The sequence below is a fragment of the Mustelus asterias genome, chromosome 15, assembly GCF_964213995.1.
Source record: "Mustelus asterias chromosome 15, sMusAst1.hap1.1, whole genome shotgun sequence".
NCBI lineage: Eukaryota > Metazoa > Chordata > Chondrichthyes > Carcharhiniformes > Triakidae > Mustelus > Mustelus asterias.
In genome coordinates this window covers 17,654,777-17,677,699 of record NC_135815.1, presented here as the reverse complement: position 1 = coordinate 17,677,699, position 22,923 = coordinate 17,654,777, and the positions used below count along the sequence as shown (strand labels likewise).

At 42.8% G+C, this 22,923-nt stretch overlaps 1 protein-coding gene across 1 annotated transcript in view; it reads left to right on the top strand.

The window, feature by feature from the left end:
* The first annotated feature begins 1,503 nt into the window (after window positions 1-1,503).
* The window catches only part of slc30a6 (solute carrier family 30 member 6), a 70,370-nt gene continuing 48,950 nt past the window's right edge, over window positions 1,504-22,923 (top strand). The window contains exons 1-3 of the mRNA XM_078229583.1: window positions 1,504-1,584; window positions 11,060-11,095; window positions 17,622-17,716. Of these exons, the coding sequence (XP_078085709.1) occupies window positions 17,674-17,716 (43 nt within the window). The 5' untranslated portion in view covers window positions 1,504-1,584; window positions 11,060-11,095; window positions 17,622-17,673. The remainder of the gene's footprint in view (window positions 1,585-11,059; window positions 11,096-17,621; window positions 17,717-22,923) is intronic.

Genomic DNA, 22,923 nt, shown 5'->3' with positions numbered 1-22,923 from the left:
GACAGAGTCAGTGGATGGGAGGTTGGGTTTGCCTCCCAGGACAGGTTGGTGATCTGGACACCTAGAAACTAGGGGCATCTTGGCACTGCCCAACGTGCATGGGACAATGCCAAGAGGGCGGGGCCTAGGGGGCAATTGGTGGAGTGGTGGGGGCTTCAGCTGCTACTCTGCATAGGGATCGGTGGGGGAAGCAGAGAGGCCAGCGATCAGAGTGGGATGGGGGGGGGGGGGATGATTGGAAGTCGGCGCAGAGGGGCTGGAGATCACGGCGATCGGGGGGGGATTGGGGCTGGGCTCAGCAATGGTCGGGAGGGCCAGCGATCGGGCTGTGGGGAGGGCGGGGGGGGGGGGGGGGAGCTGTGTTGCGGGGATCACGGGGCTGGCCAGCAATCGGGAGGCCATCAGTGCGGGGCCACTGCGCATGGGCTGATCTCGGCACTGACAGATTGGTGCATGCACAGTAGCCCACTCAGTGCGCTGATTTCAGCCTCTCCAGCAGGAATGTGCCCCGTCCCCTGATTTTTAATGATATTCACGCTGGTGACCTCTGCAGTGAGTGTGGGAGATTCTTCTCTGAACTCCCACTGAAAAAAATCAGCGTTAATTACTCCAGTTTTCACACGGATTCGACATTAGAATTTCTTTGGAAGAATTCCGACTTAGAACTAGGTAAACAGTTTAAGAAAATATTGAGTGAGGAAAATATTTTTCTCTCTGGAATTCTCTTTCCTGTAAAACAGTGGTAGCTGATATGGATAGAATTTTGATAGACAACGGAATCCAGGATTACCGGGGGCGGGGGACAGACAAGAAACTGGAGTTGAGATTGCAATCAGATCAGCCATGATCTTATTGAGTGACAAAGCAGGCTCGAAAGGCCAAACAGCCCTACTCCTGCTCCTAAATTCTGTGCCTGTGATTCTGTGACATTGGTTGAGGAATTAAAAATGATCAAGAAGTCCTTGTTTTTCAAAGTAATGCCATGGGATCTTCTGTGTTTTATCAAGAGGACAGACTATGGTTTAACGTCTTGCCTGAAAGACAAATCATATTGATTTTATTTCTCTAGTTGCTCCTCGCAGAAGAAATATCCCTGGAAGGAAAAAATTTGGAACAGGAAAATGCATTTGAAATTTATTGAATCTTCCTGAAATTTAATTTAACAGTAAGATTCAGCTATGTATAATGTTAGTTTTAAATGTATTAAATTTAAATTTATTTTCAAGATAAGATCTATAACCAACGTATTTGAAAGTGACCTTACTTTTTTTTTTACCTGAATGGGATTGCATTCGTCAGTTGAAATCAGGAACTTTTATTTCGACCATCTTAAAGGTTTTAGCATTAATTGGGGGGGTTAGTGAATGATATGTTCGAGCTGTTTTAGTTATATCTTGCACCTATTTCTACTCTGCGTGGAATAGCTTATGCATTACTGAGAACCATGCATGGATTGTTTTACAATCGTGACACTTGTTTTCCTGCCTGATGCTTAAATTTCAGGTTTGAGAGGTTTGAAGTATTAGCAGTGTTCGCTGCCACTGTCCTGGCACAGCTCGGGGCTCTCTTTATACTCAAAGAAAGGTAGGAATGTGGGTCCTTTTCCCTTTGATTGACACGTAACATTTTACCGTGAAAATTTATCCTGTACTGACATGCATCAGGCTAATCAATATTTTATAAATGCAAGAGCACAATTGTTCATTCAGCACTAAAGCAATAATTGCGGAATTTGAGAGTATTTTAGAATTGTGCCAAAAAAGAGAGGAAGGGGTGATGTGCTTTGTTGATTACATTTTGGTGTTACTTTAAAGTTTTATTCAGATTCAGAATGATTGAGGGTATCCAAACCAAAGATTTAGTAAATGCAAAGCCATCATTTCCATTTAATACCTATTGCTGTTTAATAAAAAACTAAGTGTTGTTATATCAGAGCTTATCAGCTAATTTCTGGAAGCTTTTTCAATGTGACATATTAAACGCACATTCAGTATCACATCCATGAAACTCCTTCCTCACACTCTGGCACAATGCACTATTTACCTAGACTACCATTTGCTTTTAACTGTCACCAACCAGTATGTACAATAAAGTACCAACATAAAATGCATTTTTATGGGTTCATTCTGAAAGGATGAAAGAAGACTGGTAGAATGACAAATTGTTATCCATAATGATCTTTTGACCTATGTTTTATTTTACTTTTTGTTCTTTAAAAGAGAAGATCAAATTCAAGCCCAGAAGCGAAGATTGAAAGAATCAGACTTGTTGGGAAATTTTGTGCCCCTTTCATGGCATAATTGGAGGCAAGGAGGGTGTTTAATCAGGCAAGAGGTTGGCGTGTGAGCCCCCTCCCACCTTTGCCAATAAAATCTGGGGCAGGAAGACCCATGGTCCACTTCTGGCTGCTGCAAATTGAGGGCCTTAAATGGAAAATTAATGGTCACTTAAAGGACTCATCCTGCCGCCAGTGAATTTAACCCAACGATCCTTCCCTCTCCCCTTTTTGATTGAATATATTTGCCTTCTGCTGTGGTACAGTTTCATTGGTACCAACAGCTATTTTTGCATGTTGGCAGACTGGTTCTTTGAGGATGCTAATGACTGCTGACCTTAATCTTGTCCCTATCCAAATATCACACATACATTTTCTGTATGGTAATAGAGTGAAAATCTAGTAGAAGGGAATTTCACATTAACTTCATTGCAATGTTAATATAAGTCTTACTTGTGACTAATAAAAACTTTAGCTTTAATAAAAACTTTAATTTTCCCCTGCCCCCAGCCCCCTTCAATTGCAAGGACACAGGAAAATAAATAATTTTGTTCTCACTGGGATAAAGTAGGGATCAAATTAATGATCCTTGGAATCATTAAAGATGGGCAATAAATGCTGGCCTAGCCAGTGCCACCCACATCCCATGAAAGTGCCGTGCACCACATCAATTTGTTGAAAAATATAAATTAATTTAAGGTATTTCTTGGCATTCGACTCAAATCTAAAGACATGAAAGAGTCCAAAGAGAAATACCTATTACACTCCTGATAGATGAGGGTACTGTTCTTTTTTTAAAAAATGCCTGTGCCTTTTTGAGATTGATTTGATTTATTATTGTCACATGTATTAGTATACAGTGAAACATATTGTTTCTTGCACGCTATTCATACAAAGCATACGGTACATAGGGAAGGAAAGGAGAGAGTGCAGAATGTAGTATTGCAGTCATAGCTAGGGTGTAGAGAAAGATCAACTTAATGTGAGGTAGGTGTATCCAAAAGTCTGATGGCAGCAGGGAAGAAGCTATTTTTGAGTTGGTTGGTACGTAATCTCAGACTTTTGTATCTTTTTCCTGATGGAAGAAGGTGGAAAAGAGTATGTCCAGGGTGCGTGGAGTCTTTGATTATGCTGACTGCACTTCTGGGGCAGCGGGAAGTGTAGAGTGTGTCAATAGATGGGAAGCTGATTTGAGTGATGGACTGGGTTTCGTTCACGACCCTTTGTAGTTTTTTGCAGTCTTGGACAGAACAACAGCTGTGATACAACCGGAAAAAATGCTTTCTATGGTGCATCTGTAGAAGTTAGTATGAGTTGTAGCGGACGTGCCAAAGTTCCTTAGTCTCCTGAGAAAGTAGAGGCGTTGGTGGGTTTTCTTAACTATAGCGTCTGCATGGAGGGACCAGGACAGGTTGTTAGTGATCTGGACATCTAAAAAATTAAAGCTCCTGACATTTCTACTTCGTCCCCATTGATGTAGACAGGGACATGCCCTCCACTACACTTCCTGAAGTCGATGACTATCTTCTTCGTTTTGTTGACATTGAGATTATTGTCATCGCACCAGTTCACCAGATTCTCTTGCCTTTCCTGTACTCTCTCATCGTTATTTGAGATCTGACCCACAATGGTGGCGTCATCAGCAAATTTGAAAATCGAGTTGGAGGGGAATTTGGCCATGCTGTCAAAGGTTTATAAGGAGTATAGTAAGGGGCTGAGGACACAGCCTTGTGCAGCACCAGTGTTGAGGATGATCGTGGAAGTGGTGCTGTTGCCTATCCTTACTGATGGCAGTCTGTGTGTTAGGATGTTCAGGATCCAGTCTCAAGAGGGAGGAACCGAGCCCCAGGCCACGAAGTTTGGAGATGAATCTTGTAGGAATAATGGTGTTAAAGGCTGAGCTGTAGTCTATGAATAGGAGTCTGACATAGGTAAGGGCGGCATGGACAAGTTGGGCCGAAGGGCCTGTTTCCATGCTGTAAACCTCTATGACTCCAGGTGACTTTGTTATCTAGGTGTTCCAGTGTTGAGTGTAGGGCCGGGGAGATGGTGTCTGTCTTGGACCTGTTGCAGCGATAGGCGAATTGTAGTGGATCCAGGCAGTCTGGGAGGCAGGAATTGATTTGTGCCATGACTAACCTTTTGAAGCACTTCATAATGGTGGTTCAAGTGAGGAGAGCTAGTAGGTAAGAGGTATTTTTAACTTACTCTTTTTTTCGGAGTTTTCTTTTCTCTAAAGCAGCCGGGAGTGTAAAACCGGAAGTAGGCCCCAGTGAATTTTTTGAGTCGGAGCAAGGGAGGCAGCGAGTGGAACGCGAGACTGCGCAGGCGCCTGATGTCAGCCAGTAGCACGCAGAAGGTTTAAAAAGCAGGCCACTCTATCCAGCGGGCGGCGGAGTGAGAGGGAGCAGAGTGGGACGGCTTTGGCTCAAACAGGCTTCGGCATGAACAGGCAGAGGCGAGGGTAGGTTCCGGTAAGATGTTTTTGTTTCTTCAGAGTAGAAAGAATGCCAGGCAGGATGTTGGAATGCTTCTCTTGCAGGATGTGGGAAGTCAGGGAGACTTTCGGTGTCCCTGACAACGACACCTGCAGGAGGTGCATCCAGCTGCAGCTCCTAACAAACTGCGTTAGGGAACTGGAGCAGGAGCTGGATGACCTCCGGATCATTCGGGAGAATGAGGAGTTTATAGATAGTAGCTTCAGGGAGGCAGTTACGCCAAAGGCACAGAGCACAGGTAATTGGGTTACCGTCAAGCGAGGGAAAGGGCAGACAGGGCAGGGTTCCCCTCCACAACAGGTATACCGATTTGGATACTGTTGTGGGGGATGCCTTACCTGGGGCAAGCTGCGGCAGCCGGATCTCTGGCACTGAGTCTGGTTCTGCAGCGCAGAAGGGAGGGTGGAAGAAGAGAAGAGCGGTAGTGATAGGGGACTCGATAGTCAGAGGTACAGACAGGAGGTTCTGTAGTCGTGACAGAGACTCCCGGATGGTTTGTTGCCTCCCGGGTGCCAGGGTCAGGGATGTCTCTGATCGAGTGCACAACATTCTGAAGTGGGAGGGTGATCAGCCAGATGTCATGGTACACATTGGTACCAATGACGTAGGAAGGAAGAGTGAGGAGGTCCTGAAGAGTGAGTATAGAGAGCTTGGTAGGAAGTTAAAAAGCAGGACCCCGAGGGTAGTAATCTCAGGATTGCTACCTGTGCCACGTGCCAGTGAGGGTAAGAGTAGGATGCTCGGGCGGATGAACACGTGGCTGAGCAACTGGTGTAGGAGGCAGGGTTTCAGATTTCTAGATCATTGGAACCTCTTCTGGGGCAGGTGGGACCTGTACAAGAGAGACAGGTTACACCTGAACTACAAGGAGACCAATATACTTGCAGGGAGGTTTGCTAGTGTTATTGGGGAGGGTTTAAACTAGATTTGCAGGGGGATGGGAACCAGAGTGCCAGAGCAGATAGTGGAGCTGGGGTGAAAATAAATGATAATAGTTCATGCAAAATCACAAATAGAAGGGTTGTGTGTGGTGATAATAATCTTCTGAGGTATGTCTATTTCAATGTCAGGAGTATTGTGGGGAAGGCAGACGAGCTGAGGGCGTGGATTGACACGTGGAATTATGACATTATAGCCATTAGTGAAACTTGGCTACAGGAGGGGCAGGACTGGCAGCTCAATGTCCCAGGGTTCCGATGTTTCAGACGTGATAGAGGCAGAGGGATGAAGGGTGGGGGGGTGGCATTGCTAGTCAGGGAAAATGTTACAGCAGTGCTCAGGCAGGACAGATGAGAGAGCTTGTCTACCGAGGCCATATGGATGGAGCTGAGAAACAGGAAAGGTATGACCACATTAATGGGGGTGTATTATAGACCACCCAATAGTCAGCGAGAATTGGAGGAGCAAATCTGCAGAGAGATAGCAGACAACTGCAGGAAACATAAAGTTGTGATAGTAGGGGATTTTTATTTTCCACATATAGATTGGGACTCCCATACTGTTATTCTAGACGGGTTAGAGTTTGTAAAATGTGTTCAGGAAAATTTTCTAAATCAATATATGGAGGTACCAACTAGAGAGGATGCAATATTAGATCTCCTATTAGGAAACGAGTTAGGACAAGTGACGGAAGTGTGTGTAGGGGAACACTTTGGTTCCAGTGATCATAACGCCATTAGTTTCAACTTGATCATGGATAAAGATAGATCTGGTCCTCGGGTTGAGGTTCTAAACTGGAAAAAGGCCAAATTTGAAGAAATGAGAAAGGATCTAAAAAGCGTGGATTGGGACAAGCTGTTCTCTGGCAAGGATGTGATTGGTAAGTGGGAGGCCTTCAAAGGAGAAATTTTGAGAGTGCAGAGTTTGTATGTTCCTGTCAGGATTAAAGGCAAAGTGAATAAGAATAAGGAACCTTGGTTCTCGAGGGATACTGGAACTCTGATAAAGAAGAAGAGAGAGATGTATGACATGTATAGGCAACAGGGAGCAAATAAGATGCTTGAGGAGTATAAAAAGTGCAAGAAACTAATTAAGAAAGAAATCAGGAGTGCTAAAAGAAGACATGAGGTTGCTTTGGTAGACAAGGTGAAGGATAATCCTAAGAGCTTCTACAGGTATATTAAGAACAAAAGGATAGTAAGGGATAAAATTGGTCCTCTTGAAGATCAGAGTGGTCGGCTATGTATGGAACCAAAAGAAATGGGGGAGATATTAAATGGGTTTTTTTACATCCGTATTTACTAAGGAAACTGGCATGGAGTCTATGGAAATAAGGCAAACAAGTAGGGAGGTCATGGAACCTATACAGATTAAAGGGGAGGAAGTGCTTGCTGTCTTGAGGCAAATCAGAGTGGATAAATCCCCAGGACCGGACAGGGTATTCCCTTGGACCTGTCTTGAGGCAAATCAGAGTGGATAAATCCCCAGGACCGGACAGGGTATTCCCTTGGACCTTGAAGGAGACTAGTGTTGAAATTGCAGGGGCCCTGGCAGATATATTTAAAATGTCGGTATCCACGGGTGAGGTGCCGGATGATTGGAGGATAGCTCATGTTGTTCCGTTGTTTAAAAAAGGCTCAAAACGTAATGCGGGAAATTATAGGCCGGTAAGTTTGACGTCAGTAGTAGGTAAATTATTGGAAGGAGTACTAAGAGATAGGATCTACAAATATTTGGATAGACAGGGACTTATTAGGGAGAGTCAACATGGCTTTGTGCGTGGTAGGTGATGTTTAACCAATCTATTAGAGTTTTTCGAGGAGGTTACCAGGAAAGTGGATGAAGGGAAGGCAGTGGATGTTGTCTACATGGACTTCAGTAAGGCCTTTGACAAGGTCCCGCATGGGAGGTTAGTTAGGAAGGTTCAGTCGCTAGGTATACATGGAGAGGTAGTAAATTGGATTAGACATTAGCTCAATGGAAGAATGAAGAAGCCAGAGAGTGGTAGTGGAGGATTGCTTCTCTGAGTGGAGGCCTGTGACTAGTGGTGTGCCACAGGGATCAGTGCTGGGTCCATTGTTGTTTGTCATCTATATCAATGATCTGGATGATAATGTGGTAAATTGGATCAGCAAATTTGTTGTTGATACAAAGATTGGAGATGTAGTGGACAGTGAGGAAGGTTTTCAAAGCTTGCAGAGGGATTTGGACCAGCTAGAAAAATGGGCTGAAAAATGACAGATGGCGTTCAATGCAGACAAGTGTGAGGTATTGCACTTTGGAAGGACAAACCAAGGTAGAACATACAAGGAAAGTGGTAGGACACTGAAGAGTGCAGTAGAACAGAGGGATCTGGGAATACAGATACATAATTCCCTAAAAGTGGCGTCACAGGAAGATAGGGTCGTAAAGAGTGCTTTTGGTACATTGGCCTTTATAAATCCAAGTATTGAGTATAAGAGTTGGAATGTTATGGTGAGGTTGTATAAGACATTGGTGAGGCTCAATTTAGAGTATTGTGTGTAGTTTTGGCCACCTAATTACAGGAAGGATATTAATAAGGTTGAAAGAGTGCAGAGAAGGTTTACAAGGATGTTGCCGGGACTTGAGAAACTGAGTTACAGAGAAAGGTTAAATAGGTTAGGACTTTATTCCCTGGAGCGTAGAAGAATGAGGGGAGATTTGATAGAGGTGTATAAAATTATGATGGGTATAGATACAGTGAATGCAAGCAGGCTTTTTCCACTGAGGCTAGGGGAGAAAAAAACTAGAGGACATGGGTTAAGGGTGAAGGAGGAAAAGTTTAAAGGGAATATTAGGGGGGGCTTCTTCACACACAGAGTGGTGGGAGTGTGGAATGAGCTGCCAGATGAAGTGGTGAATGCGGGCTCACTTTTAACATTTAAGAAAAACTTGGACAGGTACATGGATGAGAGGGCTGTGGAGGGATATGGTCCAGGTGCAGGTCAGTGGGACTAGGCAGACAAATGGTTCAGCACAGCCAAGAAGGGCCAAAAGGCCTGTCTCTGTGCTGTAATGTTCTATGGTTCTATAATGATGGATGTCAGAGCCACTGGACGATTGTCATTAAGGCAAAGGCACACTACCTAGCTTTACTTTGGTACCGGGATGATGGTCATCATCTTGAAGCAGGTAGGGACCTCAGATTTTTGTAAAGAGAGGTTGAAGAAGAGGTTGCAAATACCCCCGCCAGCTGGTCCCATCTGAGTCAGTTGCTTTCCATGGGTTGACTTTTGAGAAGGCTGTTCTGACATCGGCAATGGTGACCTCGGATACAGGTTCATCCGAGGCTTCTGGGATGGAGGGTGTGCTCACGCTGACCTCTTGCTCAGAACGGGCATAGAATGCATTTAGCTCATCGGGGAGGGTTGCATTGGAGCCAGCAATTTACCTGCCTCCTTCTTGTGGCCTGTTACGTCTTGCAGACCTTGCCATAGTCGGCGGGATCCCATATGGCTAGCCTGGGATTCTAGCTTGGTCTGGTATTGTCTTTTTGCATCTTTGATAGATCATATCTGGCTTTCTTGTATAGGTCAGGGTTGCCTAACTTGAATACCTCAGACCTGGTCTGCAGCAAGCAGTGGATATTCCTGTTCATCCATGGTTTCCGGTTGGGAAACACTGAGATTAGCTTCTATGGCGCACAGTCATACACTTACTAATGAAATCAGTTACTGTCGTCATTCAGGATAGCCGCAGTGTTTTTAAATACTGACCAGTCTGCTTACTCTAAGCAGTCCCTAGGATATCATCCAATTCCTCAGACAGCATTGCACAACTTCCTTCGATGGATTCTCCCATTTCAGTTTTTGCTTCTGAGCCGGGAGCAGAAGCACAGCCTTATGGTCTGATTTACCAAAGTGTGGGCGAGCGATAGAGCGGTAGGCATTTTTGATATTTGTGTAGCAGTGGTCTAGGATGTTTGGGCCTCTGATGGAACAAGAGACATGTTGATGGTATCTTGACAGAACACTCTTGGGCTTGGCCTGATTGAAGTCCCTGACCACAATGAATAAGGCCTCAGGATGTTTCATCTTGAGGCTATTTGTGGTGGCATATATTTCGTCCAACGCAGTCTTCATGCTACGTGTGGTAGGATGTAAATTGCTGTCAGGATAACAGAGTGAACTCCTGCGGTCAGTAGTAGGGGCGGCATTTTAGAGTCAGGTATTCTAAGTACAGAGAGCAGAAACTCACCAGTGTAGCTATGTCTAGGCACCATGAGCTGTTGATTAGAACACCTTGATTAGAAAGGTTGGATATTGTTTTATTTTCAGGCTAATGCAAAGGAACCTATTTGTTGCATGTGCTCCATGCTACAGATGGATTGCTTAGAAATAAGGTAAAACTCTTTCAAAACTGTGTACAGTTAATGTGGGGAAAATAGGAAGTCAGTATTTAACAATATCTGTTTTCTAAACCTCTATACAGTGTAATAAATCTGGAACTATGTAGCGTTTTACTTTTTTGCCTGCTCTCAATATGCTTATGTATCCTGTGTGTTAAATGTGGTCTGCTAGTGTATCATGATTTTTAAATCTTATGAATTGCTGGATGCATTAAGTTTGAATCCAACTTTTCTCTGGTAGAGAAGCATCACTCTTAGAATCAGATATTTACAATTCTTTACTTGCATTGATTTCTGAAAAGCTTTGAAATATGCAGACAGCTTTCAGTTATCTGAATTAATTGTCATATTGAATATTAATGATTCCAGAAAAAAAATTGCATAGTTATCTGATTATGGAAAATACCTACTTGCCAAGCTGCCCAAAAATTTAACGGTGATGCATTGCACCACCCCAATCCTCTAATGGCTATTGGTGGATACAATGCATGGTTGAGCTATATATATCATCCATTTTAGATTTCTAGTCCATGCTAAACTATCTGAGCTGGAATAGACTTTGGGGGTTTGGAATTGACCTTGCACCCCTCCTTTGTGTCCTCCACCACCAGCACTCGCCACTCCTGCCACTGCACTAGCAAAGAAAAATCTAACTAGAATAACCTTACATCAAGTGGCCATGTGGGCTTGGTACTGTGCAGTGACCAACATTCTTGTAGTTATATTCTGTCATGAGTTGATATCTTCAGAAGAGGAGAATGGATGGAAAATTGCAAAATGTTTTATAAAAAATAAAATTAAATAACATGTTGTGACTGCTGACCAATGGGTTGACAATATGAGCAAAAGCGCACTGTAGCCTTTTATGTTTAAAACCTTTTTAATCTCTTCTGCTTCATTTCTGTGAAGTACTATGATTGCTTTCTCTTCCTTTAGCAATGCAGCAGTTTAAATCCTTTAACTTCTTTTTCAAAACAGTGTGGAGCGATTTCTAGAACCACCTGAAATTCATACGTAAGTTTTTTAAAATTTAGTTCTGCATAAATAAATATTTTAGTAGTATCTTGATAGCAAATGTAAATGGTATTCCGTTTTTCTTAAGTGAAGTGCGTTATGATTGCAAAGCCAACCGTTAACTTTTAAAATTAAACTCGAAATCCCAGCTATAAACTAAATACCACAAGATGTCATGCTTTAAGCAAAAACCTCTATTGTATAAGAATTAAGTAAAACAAGTGCTACAAATTTTACACCATATTTTGTAAACCCTAATTCTTTAAAGCTAAAAATCTTAACAGACCACTTCCCGTTTTGACTTTAATTCCAGCTAAGACTTCACCTGTACTTTTCAGAATCTTCAAAGTTATTTCACTTCTCCTGGTAAAGAAAACCAAGGTGTGCCACAGCTCTCAGGAACTCACTTTGATTTTCCTCCATGTTCCTGCTATTCTTTTGGGTATGACATTTCTTGGTGGATCTTCCATTCGCATTCAGCCAAGCAACCGTTCAATTCTCTTTAAGCATCTCATAACCGTGAACACCCCAGTTCAAGCATGGGTTTCACTGCTTTCTTACTTAATAGTCCACAGCTCCTGGCATATTTCCCTCTCTTCTTGTCTTAAAGCTGATTCCAGGTTCCAGCTATCTGGTTTGGGTGAAAATACACAAATGAACCCAAAACAAAAGATTGTCTCCCTGCAATCTGTACCTACAGAAATAGTAATAGGAAACAAAGCAATGGCAGAGGAACTGAATAGTTACTTTGCATCAATCTTCATGGTGGAAGACACGTGTGGGATGCCAGAGCTCCAGGAGAGTCAGGGAGCACAGGTGAATGTAGTGGCCATCACTAAGGAGAAGGTTCTGGGGAAATTGAAAGGTCTAAAGATGGATAAATCACCTGGACCGAATGGACTACGCCCCAGGGTTCTAAAAGAGATAGCTGAGGAAATTGTGGAGGCATTGGTGGTGATCTTTCAGAAATCACTGGAGGCAGGGAGGGTACCAGAGAACAAAGAACAATACAGCACAGGAACAGACCCTTCGGCCCTCCAAGCCCACGCCGCTCCCTGGTCCAAACTAGACCATTCTTTTGTATCCCTCCATTCCCACTCCGTTCATGTGGCTCTTCTAGATAAGTCTTAAAAGTTCCCAGTGTGTCCGCCTCCACCACCTTGCCCGGCAGCGCATTCCGGGCCCCACCATCCTCTGTGTAAAATACGTTCTTCTGATATCCGTGTTAAACCTCTCTCCCCCTCGCTCTCTCTCTCTCTCCCCTCTCTCTCTCTCTCTCTCTCTCTCTCTCCCCCCCCCCCCCCCCCGGTCCTATAAAGGCAAGCATGCCATATGCCTTATTCACTACCTTCTCCACCTATGACGTCACCTTCAAGGATCTGTGGACTTGCACACCCAGGTCCCTCTGCGTATCTACACCCTTTATGGTTCTGCCATTTCTCGTATAGCTCCCCCTACGTTAGTTCTACCAAAATGCATCACTTCGCATTTATCTGGATTGAACTCCATCTGCCATTTTTTTGCCCAAGTTTCCAGCCTATCTATATCCTTCTGTAGCCTCTGACAATGTTCCTCACTATCTGCAAGTCCAGCCATTTTCGTGTTGTCCGCAAACTTACTGATCACCCCAGTTACACCTTCTTCCAGATCGTTTATATAAATCACAAACAGCAGAGGTCCCAATACAGAGCCCTGCGGAACACCACTAGTCACAGGCATCCAGCCGGAAAAAGACCCTTCCACTGCCACCCTCTGTCTTCTGTGACCAAGCCAGTTCACCACCCAACTAGCCACCTCCCCCTTTATCCCATGAGATCCAACCTTTTGCACTCACCTACCATGAGGGACTTTGTCAAACGCTTTACTAAAGTCCATATAGACGACATTCACGGCCCTTCCCTCGTCAACCATTCTAGTCACTTCTTCAAAAAACGCCACCAGGTTAGTGAGGCATGACCTCCCTCTCACAAAACCATGCTGACTATCGTTAATGAGTTTATTCCTTTCTAAATGCGCATACATCCTATCTCTAAGAATCCTCTCCAACAACTTCCCTACCACGGACGTCAAGCTCACCGGCCTATAATTTCCAGGGTTATCCTTCCTACCCTTCTTAAATAACGGGACCACATTAGCTATCCTCCAATCCTCTGGGACCTCACCTGTGTCCAGTGACGAGACAAAGATTTGTGTCAGAGACCCAGCGATTTCATCTCTCGTCTCCCTGAGCAGCCTTGGATAGATTCCATCAGACCCTGGGGATTTGTCAGTCTTTATATTCCCTAAAAAACCTAACACTTCCTCCCTTGTAATGGAGATTTTTGCTGACGGGTCAACACTCCCCTCCGAGACACTCCCAGTCAACACATCCCTCTCCTTTGTGAATACCAATGCAAAGTATTCATTTAGGATCTCCCCTACTTCTTTGGGCTCTAAGCATAATTCCCCACTTTTGTCCCCGAGAGGTCTGATTTTTTTTCCCTGACAATCCTTTTGTTCCTAACGTATGAATAAAATGCCTTGGGATTCTCCTTAATCCTGTCTTCCAAGGACATTTCGTGACCCCTTTTTGCCCTTCTAATTCCTCGTTTGAGTTCTTTCCTACTTTCTTTGTATTCCTCCAGAGCTCCCTCCGTTTTTAGCTGCCTGGACCTAACGTACGCCTCTCTTTTCTTTTTGACCAATCCCTCAATTTCCCTGGTTATCCACGGTTCTCGAATCCTACCCTTCCTATCCTTTTTTACAGGCACATAGCTATCCTGCAGCCCTAACAACTGTTCCTTAAAAGACTCCCACATGCCAGATGTGGATTTACCCTCAAACAGCCTCTCCCAATCAACAGCTGCCAATTTCTGCCTAATCCCACTCAAGTTAGCCTTCCCCCAATCCAAAACCTTACCCTTGGGACACCACTCATCCTTTTCCATCACTATCCTAAAGCTAACAGAATTGTGGTCACTATTTGCCACATGTTCCCCTACCGAAACTTTGAAGACCTGACCGGGCTCATTCCCCAGTACTAGGTCCAGTATAGCCCCTCCCTAGTCGGGCTATCTACATATTGTTCCAAAGAACCTTCCTTGTATGCATTTTACAAATTCCTCCCCATTCAGACTCTCAGCCCTACGAGATTTCCAGTCTATACCAGGGAAATTGAAGTCTCCCACTACAACAACCCTATTTTTCCTGCACCTATCCATTATCTCCTGACATATCCGTTCTTCCACTTCCCTTGGGCTGTTGGGGGGCATGTAGTATACCCCCAACATAGTGACTGCGCCCTTCCTGTTTCTGAGCTCTACCCACAGTGACTTGTTACACGACCCCTCTGAATTGTCCTCCCTCTGCACCGCTGTAATATGCTCTCTAACTAATACTGCTACTCCCCTGGAAAGTAGCAACTCTAACACCGCTGTTTAAGAAGGGAGGGAGGCAGCAGATGGGAAATTATAAGCCGGTTAGCCTGACTTCGGTCATTGGCAAGATGTCCATTATTAAAGATGAGATCGCAGAGTACTTGGAAGTGCATGATAAAGTAGGACTGAGTCAGCACGGCTTTGTCAAGGGGAGGTCATATCTGACAAATCTGTTAGTTATTTGAGGAGGTAACAAAGAAGTTGGATAAAGGAGAGCCAGTGGACGTGATTTATTTAGATTTCCAGAAGGCCTTTGAAAAGGTGCCACATAGGAGACTATTAAATAAGTTAAGTGCCCATGGTATTAAGGGCAGAATCCTGGCATGGACAGAGGATTGGTTGACTGGCAGAAGGCAGAGAGCGGGGGGGATAAAGGGGTCTTTCTCAGGATGGCAGCTGGTGACTAGTGGTGTGCCTCAGGGGTTAGTGCTGGGACCACAACTTTTCACAATATACATTAACAATTTGGAGGAAGGAACTGAAGGCACTGTTGCTAAATTTGCAGATGATACAAAGATATGTAGAGGAAGAGGTAGTATTGAGGAAGCAGGGGGGCTGCAGAAGGACTTGTACAGGTTAGGAGAGTGGACAAAGAAGTGGCAAATGGAATACAATGTGGAAAAGTGTGAGGTTATGCACTTTGGAAGGAGGAATGGAGGCATAGACTATTTTCTAAATGGGAAAATGCTTAGGAAATCAGAAATGCAAAGGGACTTGGGAGTCATTGTTTAAGATTCTCTTAAGGTTAATGTGCAGGTTCAGTCAGCAGTTAGGAAGGCAAATGTAATGTTAGCATTCATGTCGAGAGAGCTAGAATACAAGAGCAGGGATGTACTTCTGAGGCTGCATAAGGCTCTGGTCAGATCCCATTTGGAGTATTGTGAGCAGTTTCGGGCCCCATATCTAAGGAAGGATGTGCTGGCATTGGAAAGGGCCCAGAGGAGGTTCAGAAGAATGATCCCTGGAATGAAGAGCTTGTCGTATGAGGAACGGTTGAGGAGTCTGGGTCTGTACTCGGAGTTTAGAAGAATGAGGGGAGATCTTATTGAAACTTACAGGATACTGCAAGACCCTCAACTACATTTCCTCGCGTCCTGCTCCCTGTAAGGACTGCATCCTATTCTCCCGGTTTCTCCGCCTCTGCGCATGTGTTCCGATGATGCCATGTTCAAAAATTGTGTTTCTGACATGTCTGCTTTTCTTTAACCAAGGTTTCCCGCTCACTGTGGTTAACAGGGCACTCAACTGGGTTTGACCCATTTCCCGCACTTCTGCCCTTCCCGTCCCTCCCAGAACCAGGATAGGGTCCTCCTTGCCCTCATTTTTCACCCCACCAGCCTTCACATTCAAAGGATCAATGTCTGCCATTTCCACCAACTTCAGAATGATGCCACCACTAAATGCACCTTCCCCTCACCCACCACTAAATGCATCTTCCTCACTCCCCTGTCAGCATTCTGCAGGGACTGCTCCTTCTGTAACTCCCTAGTCCACTCCTCCATCACCCTCAACTCCCCATCCCCTTCCCACAGTGTAATCGCAGAAGGTGTAACACCTGCCCCTTTACCTCTCATCATTCAACGCCCCAAACACTCCTTTCAGGCTAAGCAGCATTTCACTTGTACTCCCTTCAATTTGGTCTATTGTATTCACTGCTCCCAATGCGGTCTCCTCTATACTGGGGAGACTAAACGTAGACTGGGTGACTGCTTTGTGGAGCACCTTCACTCACTTTGCAAGCATGACCCTAACCTTCCTGTTGCATGCCATTTTTAACTCAGTACCTTGCTCTCATGCACACATGTCTGTCTCTGGCCTGCTGCAATGCTCCAGTGAAGCCTGGCACAAGCTGAAGGAGCAGCATCTCATCTTACAGTTGGGCACATTGTAGCCCCCGGGCTCAACATTGAATTTAGCAACTTTAGATTTTGACCTTTCTCCTCCACCCCACCCCCCACTCCCCGCCCCCCAAACTTTTTAAATATACCATACATGTTTTTGCCTCAATGCAAAATACGTTTTTGTTGCAGTTTCTTTTGCTCTAATTTTCTCCCTCTCTGTTCTGACGAAGGGTCCATGACTCAATGTTAACTCCTGATAGATACTGGCAGACCTGCTGAGTTCTTCCACCTTACTCTGCTCTTGTGCCTTGTTTACCAGTTTCACTGATCTGGGGAATTACATGAATATTTCACATTTCTAATAAAGACAGGGCACTCCTTCTCAAATTTACTGTCTTGCGTGCCACAGCTAAATAGGCCACTCTGCTGTTTTACGGCTTTCACCTTTATAACTTTGACTTTTTTTTAAGTATACCAAGAAGGACCTTTGATGTGTAAATACCTTGGGTGATCTGACTACTTCTGAATTTGAGTTTCAATTATCTTACAAATTTAACTTCCCAAAATTACAAGTCGCATCCCTACAACATATAAACCATGAAATTAGACATTTACACAAATTGACTATTCACCAGAGGAGTCATACACATCAGCGCTGTGTTGTAAGGAAATGAACCAATATTTTTGATGAATCCATGCCTTAAATTCCACTGGAACTTAGTCATTCCCTTATTCCCGATTTTACTACTAAAGGCTAAAGAGAAAAGTACCTTCTGCTCAAAGTTCTCAAATTTTGTATGGAACAATAATAGATGGACACCATACCCACTACTGAGTCTTGGTTTTCAGCCAGACCTGTAGCTTCAGAGTTGTATTTGGGCCAGTCCAGTCATAACCTCCAGTTGCTTCATGATACTTGAGGGGTATCAATGTCACAAAACTGCCAAAGGTGAATATATATTGCTTTACACAGTAGGGATGTACCTTTTGCAAAATAAAATTGCCTTCTCTCTCATCCGTCTCCAGATTTTCTTGCCAGTTAATGGTGAAACGGTCCTAAGCTTACTGATACTTTGTTGATTGTAAACTTCAGTTTTTGTAAAGTTGGTTTTGAAGAAATGCAACGAGTCTCAGTTTGACAGATAGTTGTGTGTATTTAGTGAATACAAAGCACATGATTAATCAATTTTTAGAAATACAATTACAGGATATGCAATTAAAATAAAAATCAGTTTCCAAAGTTTGCTTAAAAAAAACTCTATCCTGCAGGGGGCGTCTTCTTGTTGGTACCTTTGTGGCCCTGTTCTTCAATTTGCTTACCATGCTGTCTTTAAGGAACAAGGCTTTGGCTTACGTCTCTGAAGGTATGTTCCAATCCCAAAAGCCACATACTAGCTGCAATGTGGTAGCAATTTCCAATGACTTAGGTATTGCTTTCTACAAGACAGTTGTTAACATACTCTAAGAATGTCAGTTATGTACAAGAATCTGTCAAAAAGGATAACATAAATTGGCCTTAAAACAGAAGTTAATAAAAACATTGTTTCTTTGCATGTGGAGCATGAAGCACATTCTGCAAAACTCTATTTTATGGCTAGCACATTTCAAACCTCGCCAAGGGACAAATAATGTTCTAACTTTTTTTGACAGTAATAGGATTTCTTTAATATAAGATGACATTTTCTTTCAGATTTGAAGAGCGATTCTTCATTCGGGATACTACCTATTTGTCAGGATATGATTAACTTTATTATTTCTTCCTTTTCCACTTTTAAAATTATTATCAGGTGTCAAAGTTTGAAAATGTTTCTTGGCCTGAGCAGCAAGGGAAATGAATCAGTATTAGCATGCATTTGCTCATTAATCTTTATCTTATTTTCAACTGTTTTGTTAATTTAGTGCTCTGTAACTCCTCCAGTCTGTTCCCCTGATGTCATCAACATGCGACTGCTGTTTTAAATCAAATCTTTGACAGGGTTCTGGGGGGGTGGAACAGCCTCCTACTCACCTTTTTATTTGTAAAAGTGCAGGTGCACTGAAGAAAAAAATGTTTGGTGCTCCCAAAAGTGTCTCAAATTCTATTTAAAGCCCAGTGTCTACATTTGAAACATAAACATTTACACAGAAATTACATTATGCACCAATTCCTCTTTTGAACTTTCAGAGGATTTACACAGTTTATAGGTTTGAACAGATAATTTAACTTCCCACATTAAAACAACCGATTTAAAGAAAGCATTTCCTGAGCACCATACCTAATTTTTAAAAAATATGCTTTTAGTAAACACATAGAAATTGTTCCACCCCAATTTTTTTTCCGCAGTATTATCAACTGCATGTGGAAACACCAGAAATAAGCACCCCAGGGATGTTATTTTCATATTCTGCTAGTTTCTGATCTCTGTCACATTGGGCAGCATGAGAAAGCCATGGGGCTCCCATTTAATCCCTGAATCATCACTGAATTGCAGTGTACCCTGGGATCGTGGCTGTCAATTGGCTCTTTAATGAGCCTAATTGACATCTAACGCTGGCAATCGGCATTTCCGCATCAGCCCCTTGCACCTTCAAACTTAATTGAGCTACTGCCTGGAAGCTGTCACAGGGCCTCTCCCACAATCAAGTGGGCCAGGCCACGATGAGCTTCAGTAAATCCAGCCCTATGATTCTTACCAATCAGATATTATCCCAGTGGATTTACACTGTCCCCTCTCTACTGCTTCAATTTATTTTCTATAGTGTGGCATCACTTGTGTGCAACCTTGAGTTAATCCCAGCTGACATTAACCAATTGGGTATTCATGACCTTGCCAGACGGCATCTTGGGACCAACTGGACCAAGTGTGAGCAAAATTAGGAACTTGCTCATTAGTCTCTGATTAATGTATCAAAACATGTTCAACAAACATGGTAAGATTTAGTTGCTGTTATAAATCACTTCAAGACTTAATGGTCTTGATTTTAATATTTCTCATGAATTTCCATAGCTTTTAATATGAATTGGGTGGTCTAAGGATTTGTATAGAGAAATAAAGTCACTTCACAGCTACATAGATGCTGCTGGTGAGTTTAACATCTGTAAATATTGCCACATTCAATTTGTTTTGTTGGCAGATACCTTTTTTAAAACAATACTTCATCAATATTTAAACATCGGGATGGCAGCTACCATGAGAACAATTACAGGCTTTCTTAAGTGGAGTCTTTGAAGGGAGCAAGCAAGTCACAACAGCAATTTGAAATCCTAGTCAGTTTGTCATAAACCATTAAGTACACTCCAATAACTATGCCTTTCAGTTAATCACTTTGGGAAAAGAGAGTATCGCCTCATGATAAGTCATCAGATTTCCAAAACGCAATCCAATATTCTGAAGTAAAAACAGAAAATGCTAGAAATACTCAGCAGGTCAGGCAGTATCTGTGAAGAGATAAACAGAGTTGATGTTTTTTGATCAATGCACTTTCTGTTTTTTATTTCAGATTTTCTGCATCCTCAGTATTTTACTTTTGTTCTGACATTCTGACACTTGGATTTAGTATGTAGTTATTTTTGGTCATTTGTTTTGTTAATTTTCTCTTGGATGGTGAATTCTGATACTGAGAGGATCAAGCATCCTCCAATGCTTCACCCATGTGGCCAGTCTTCAAAATTGATTCAGGACAATGGGCATTTGCAATCTATAAATGTGTTCATTTGCGAGCAATCATGGGACATTAAGTCAGAATGCAGTTGTCCACAGCCATCGTGACTGCAATCAGCTAGCTGAGCATAGGCAGAAGTTCCAATTTCTCTTCTCTGTAGTTCATTTTATATACTGGATTGACCAAGTGTATCATGGATCCAAATTTGCGTTAAGGTTTACAAACATTGTTTGTAGTTTTGGAGCAATTTAATTCACTTCATTGTTACGGCTATTTTCTGCAGCAAAATTATAAAGCTCAGACATTGCATTTTGTTGATAGACTTGATCAACTCCTGAATCTTGACATATCTTAGATAAATATATATATATCTATTAATTTTAATTTTAATAAAAGAATATCTTTGTTGGAGCGGGGTAATAAAAGTAGTGAGCTCAACAGTTTTAATTTCTTGGATCTGAAACTATCTGAGTAGTAGCATCTCTTTTTGCCATTTGTGATCTTCTTGGAATAGTAGAATGAATACAGTGCTGAACAAAGCCACTTCGCTGTTGTCTCTGTGCTGGCCTGCTGAAGGAGCAATTCACCAAGTACCACACTCCTGCCTTTTCCCCCAGCCCTGCAAATGTTTCCTTTTCAAATAATGATACAATTTCCTTTAGCAAGCTTCAATTGACCCTGCCTCAACCACACTCTCGGGCACTGCATTATAGAACCTGACCACTCACTGCATGATTTTCCTTTTGTCTCCATTGCTTCTTTTGCCAATTACCTTAACCTGTGCCCTCTGCTCAATCCTTTTATCAATGGGAACAGTTTATCCCGACCTACTCTGTCCAGAGCCATCATAATTTTGAATGCCTCTATCAAATCTCCTCTGAACCTTCACTTCTCCAAGGGTTACAATGCCAATTTCTGCAATCTATCCTGTAACTCAAGTTCCTCATTCCTATAACCATTCTCATGAATCTTTTCTGGACTCTCACTAATGCCTTCACATCTTTCCTAAAGTGTTGTGCTCGGAATTGGGTGCAATACTCCAGTTGTGGCTGAACAGGTTTATTTTATACATATTTAACATAATTCCTTGCTTTTGTATTCTGCACTTCCTATTGATAAAGCCCATTATGTCACATTTTTACTAACCACACTCCCAACCTGTCCTGCCATCTTCAAAGATTTATGTACATATGCACCCAGGTCCCTCTCTCCCTGCACCCCTTTTAGAACTATATCCTTTATTTTTATGTTGGCTCTTAACATTTTCCTTCCAAAATGAATCACTTCACACGTCTGAAAATTAAATTTCAGCTGCCATTTGTCCACCTATTACACCAATCTATGCCCTTTTGAATTTCCATGCTATCTTCCTCAAGGTTCACAATACTTCCAAGTTTGGAGTGATCACATCTATAAACATGTGATCTACAAAATTCTCAACAACACAAATGCGCTGTAGTGACTCCAGCTGCTGATCAAGCTCTAAAACCCAGAGTTTGAGTGGCTGGAATTGGCGATGCTTCCTGCATATATAGCTATCCTGGACACAGGAAATGTCCTAGAGTTCCCAAATGGAAGGGGATGTGTACTCCAGGGGTCCGAGCTGCCCTGCCACTCCTCTATCAGATAATTTTTTTAAACGAATAAACTACCCACTTCTCTTCTGTTCTTTCTTAACTATATAGAGGTTGATTTAAATGTTTTACTTAACCCTTAATATAAAGAAATGAAATTTTTAGTATCTCAATTTCTTAGACTAACTTTGAAGAAAGGGTAACAAAGATCCAGCACTCACCGATCAATCAACTCATGACCTTCCTGTGATGTTGCAGATGGATTTTTCTTTTCTTTCTCACTTCAATGATCTAGACTTGTTTCACATTCCTCCTCGTCTGCATCATAGTGATCATGACTTGCTCTGAACTCCTTCCAGTCTGCTTCACTGTGATCCCAACCTGCTGCACACTTCGCACGGGCCCGAGACTTCTCTCGGCACTGGGGAAGGGGTGCACATCCACCAGGAACCAGCCCCCAACATGGTCAGTCTCTCTGGCAGCCTCAACTCCTGCCTCAACCCCCAGCTCCGAGTGTGGGAGGACTTGCAGCACTGCGACCACCATGTGGAGATCTATGTATTGCTGGAGTAGCCTCAGATCCCCCGACTTCAGGCAGTGTGAAAATGAGTGCCCTGGGTGAGAAGGTGCAGCATTAATCCAATGGCTCTTGATATTTTAATGATCCTGAATGACAATAATGTGAGCAAGTGCTACAGAGTTCAAGCTTCACTCTGATAGAGAAAAGGACACAATCAAATTGATCCACTCTCACACACCTGTTTCCCACACCTGTTTCAAACTTCGGAGGTTAGAGGGCCTCCTGTCTCTAGCATATCTATTAGATCACCTGGAGAGTCTACCTTCTAGACTGAAGTTCTGAATGCTTGTTGAAGACTACTTTATTAATTTAGAGAACATTACCTCTTCAGAGGTACATACATTTTTAAAAATCATTTTTAAAATTATTTCCGCAGACACAATGCATGATATGACTGAAGATAAGTGTTAGAAAGAAAAATAAAACTGGCTTAAAATAAAATAAAATTACTATTGAGGAAAAGAAGGAACAGAGGTTCAAAATTGCAATGCCCAGAAGGCACAAGGAAGGTGTTGTTCGGCTGGCATTTTCAGCAGATTTGTGCTGAATATATTTCCCAACTGTGTTTTAGAAATTTTTGAGTAGAACTGAGACATTTGTCCATCAGAGAGTCACCTGAGTAGTTGCCTTGCACACAAGCTGTAGAGTAAAATAGAAAATGGTGAAAATACACAATTGATGAATCATCATCTGAAAGAAAGAGTGTCTAATGATTCTGGCTGTGACCCTTTCTCAGTTCAGATATTAAAGCACCAGATTCCCATGCTGTCCTCAT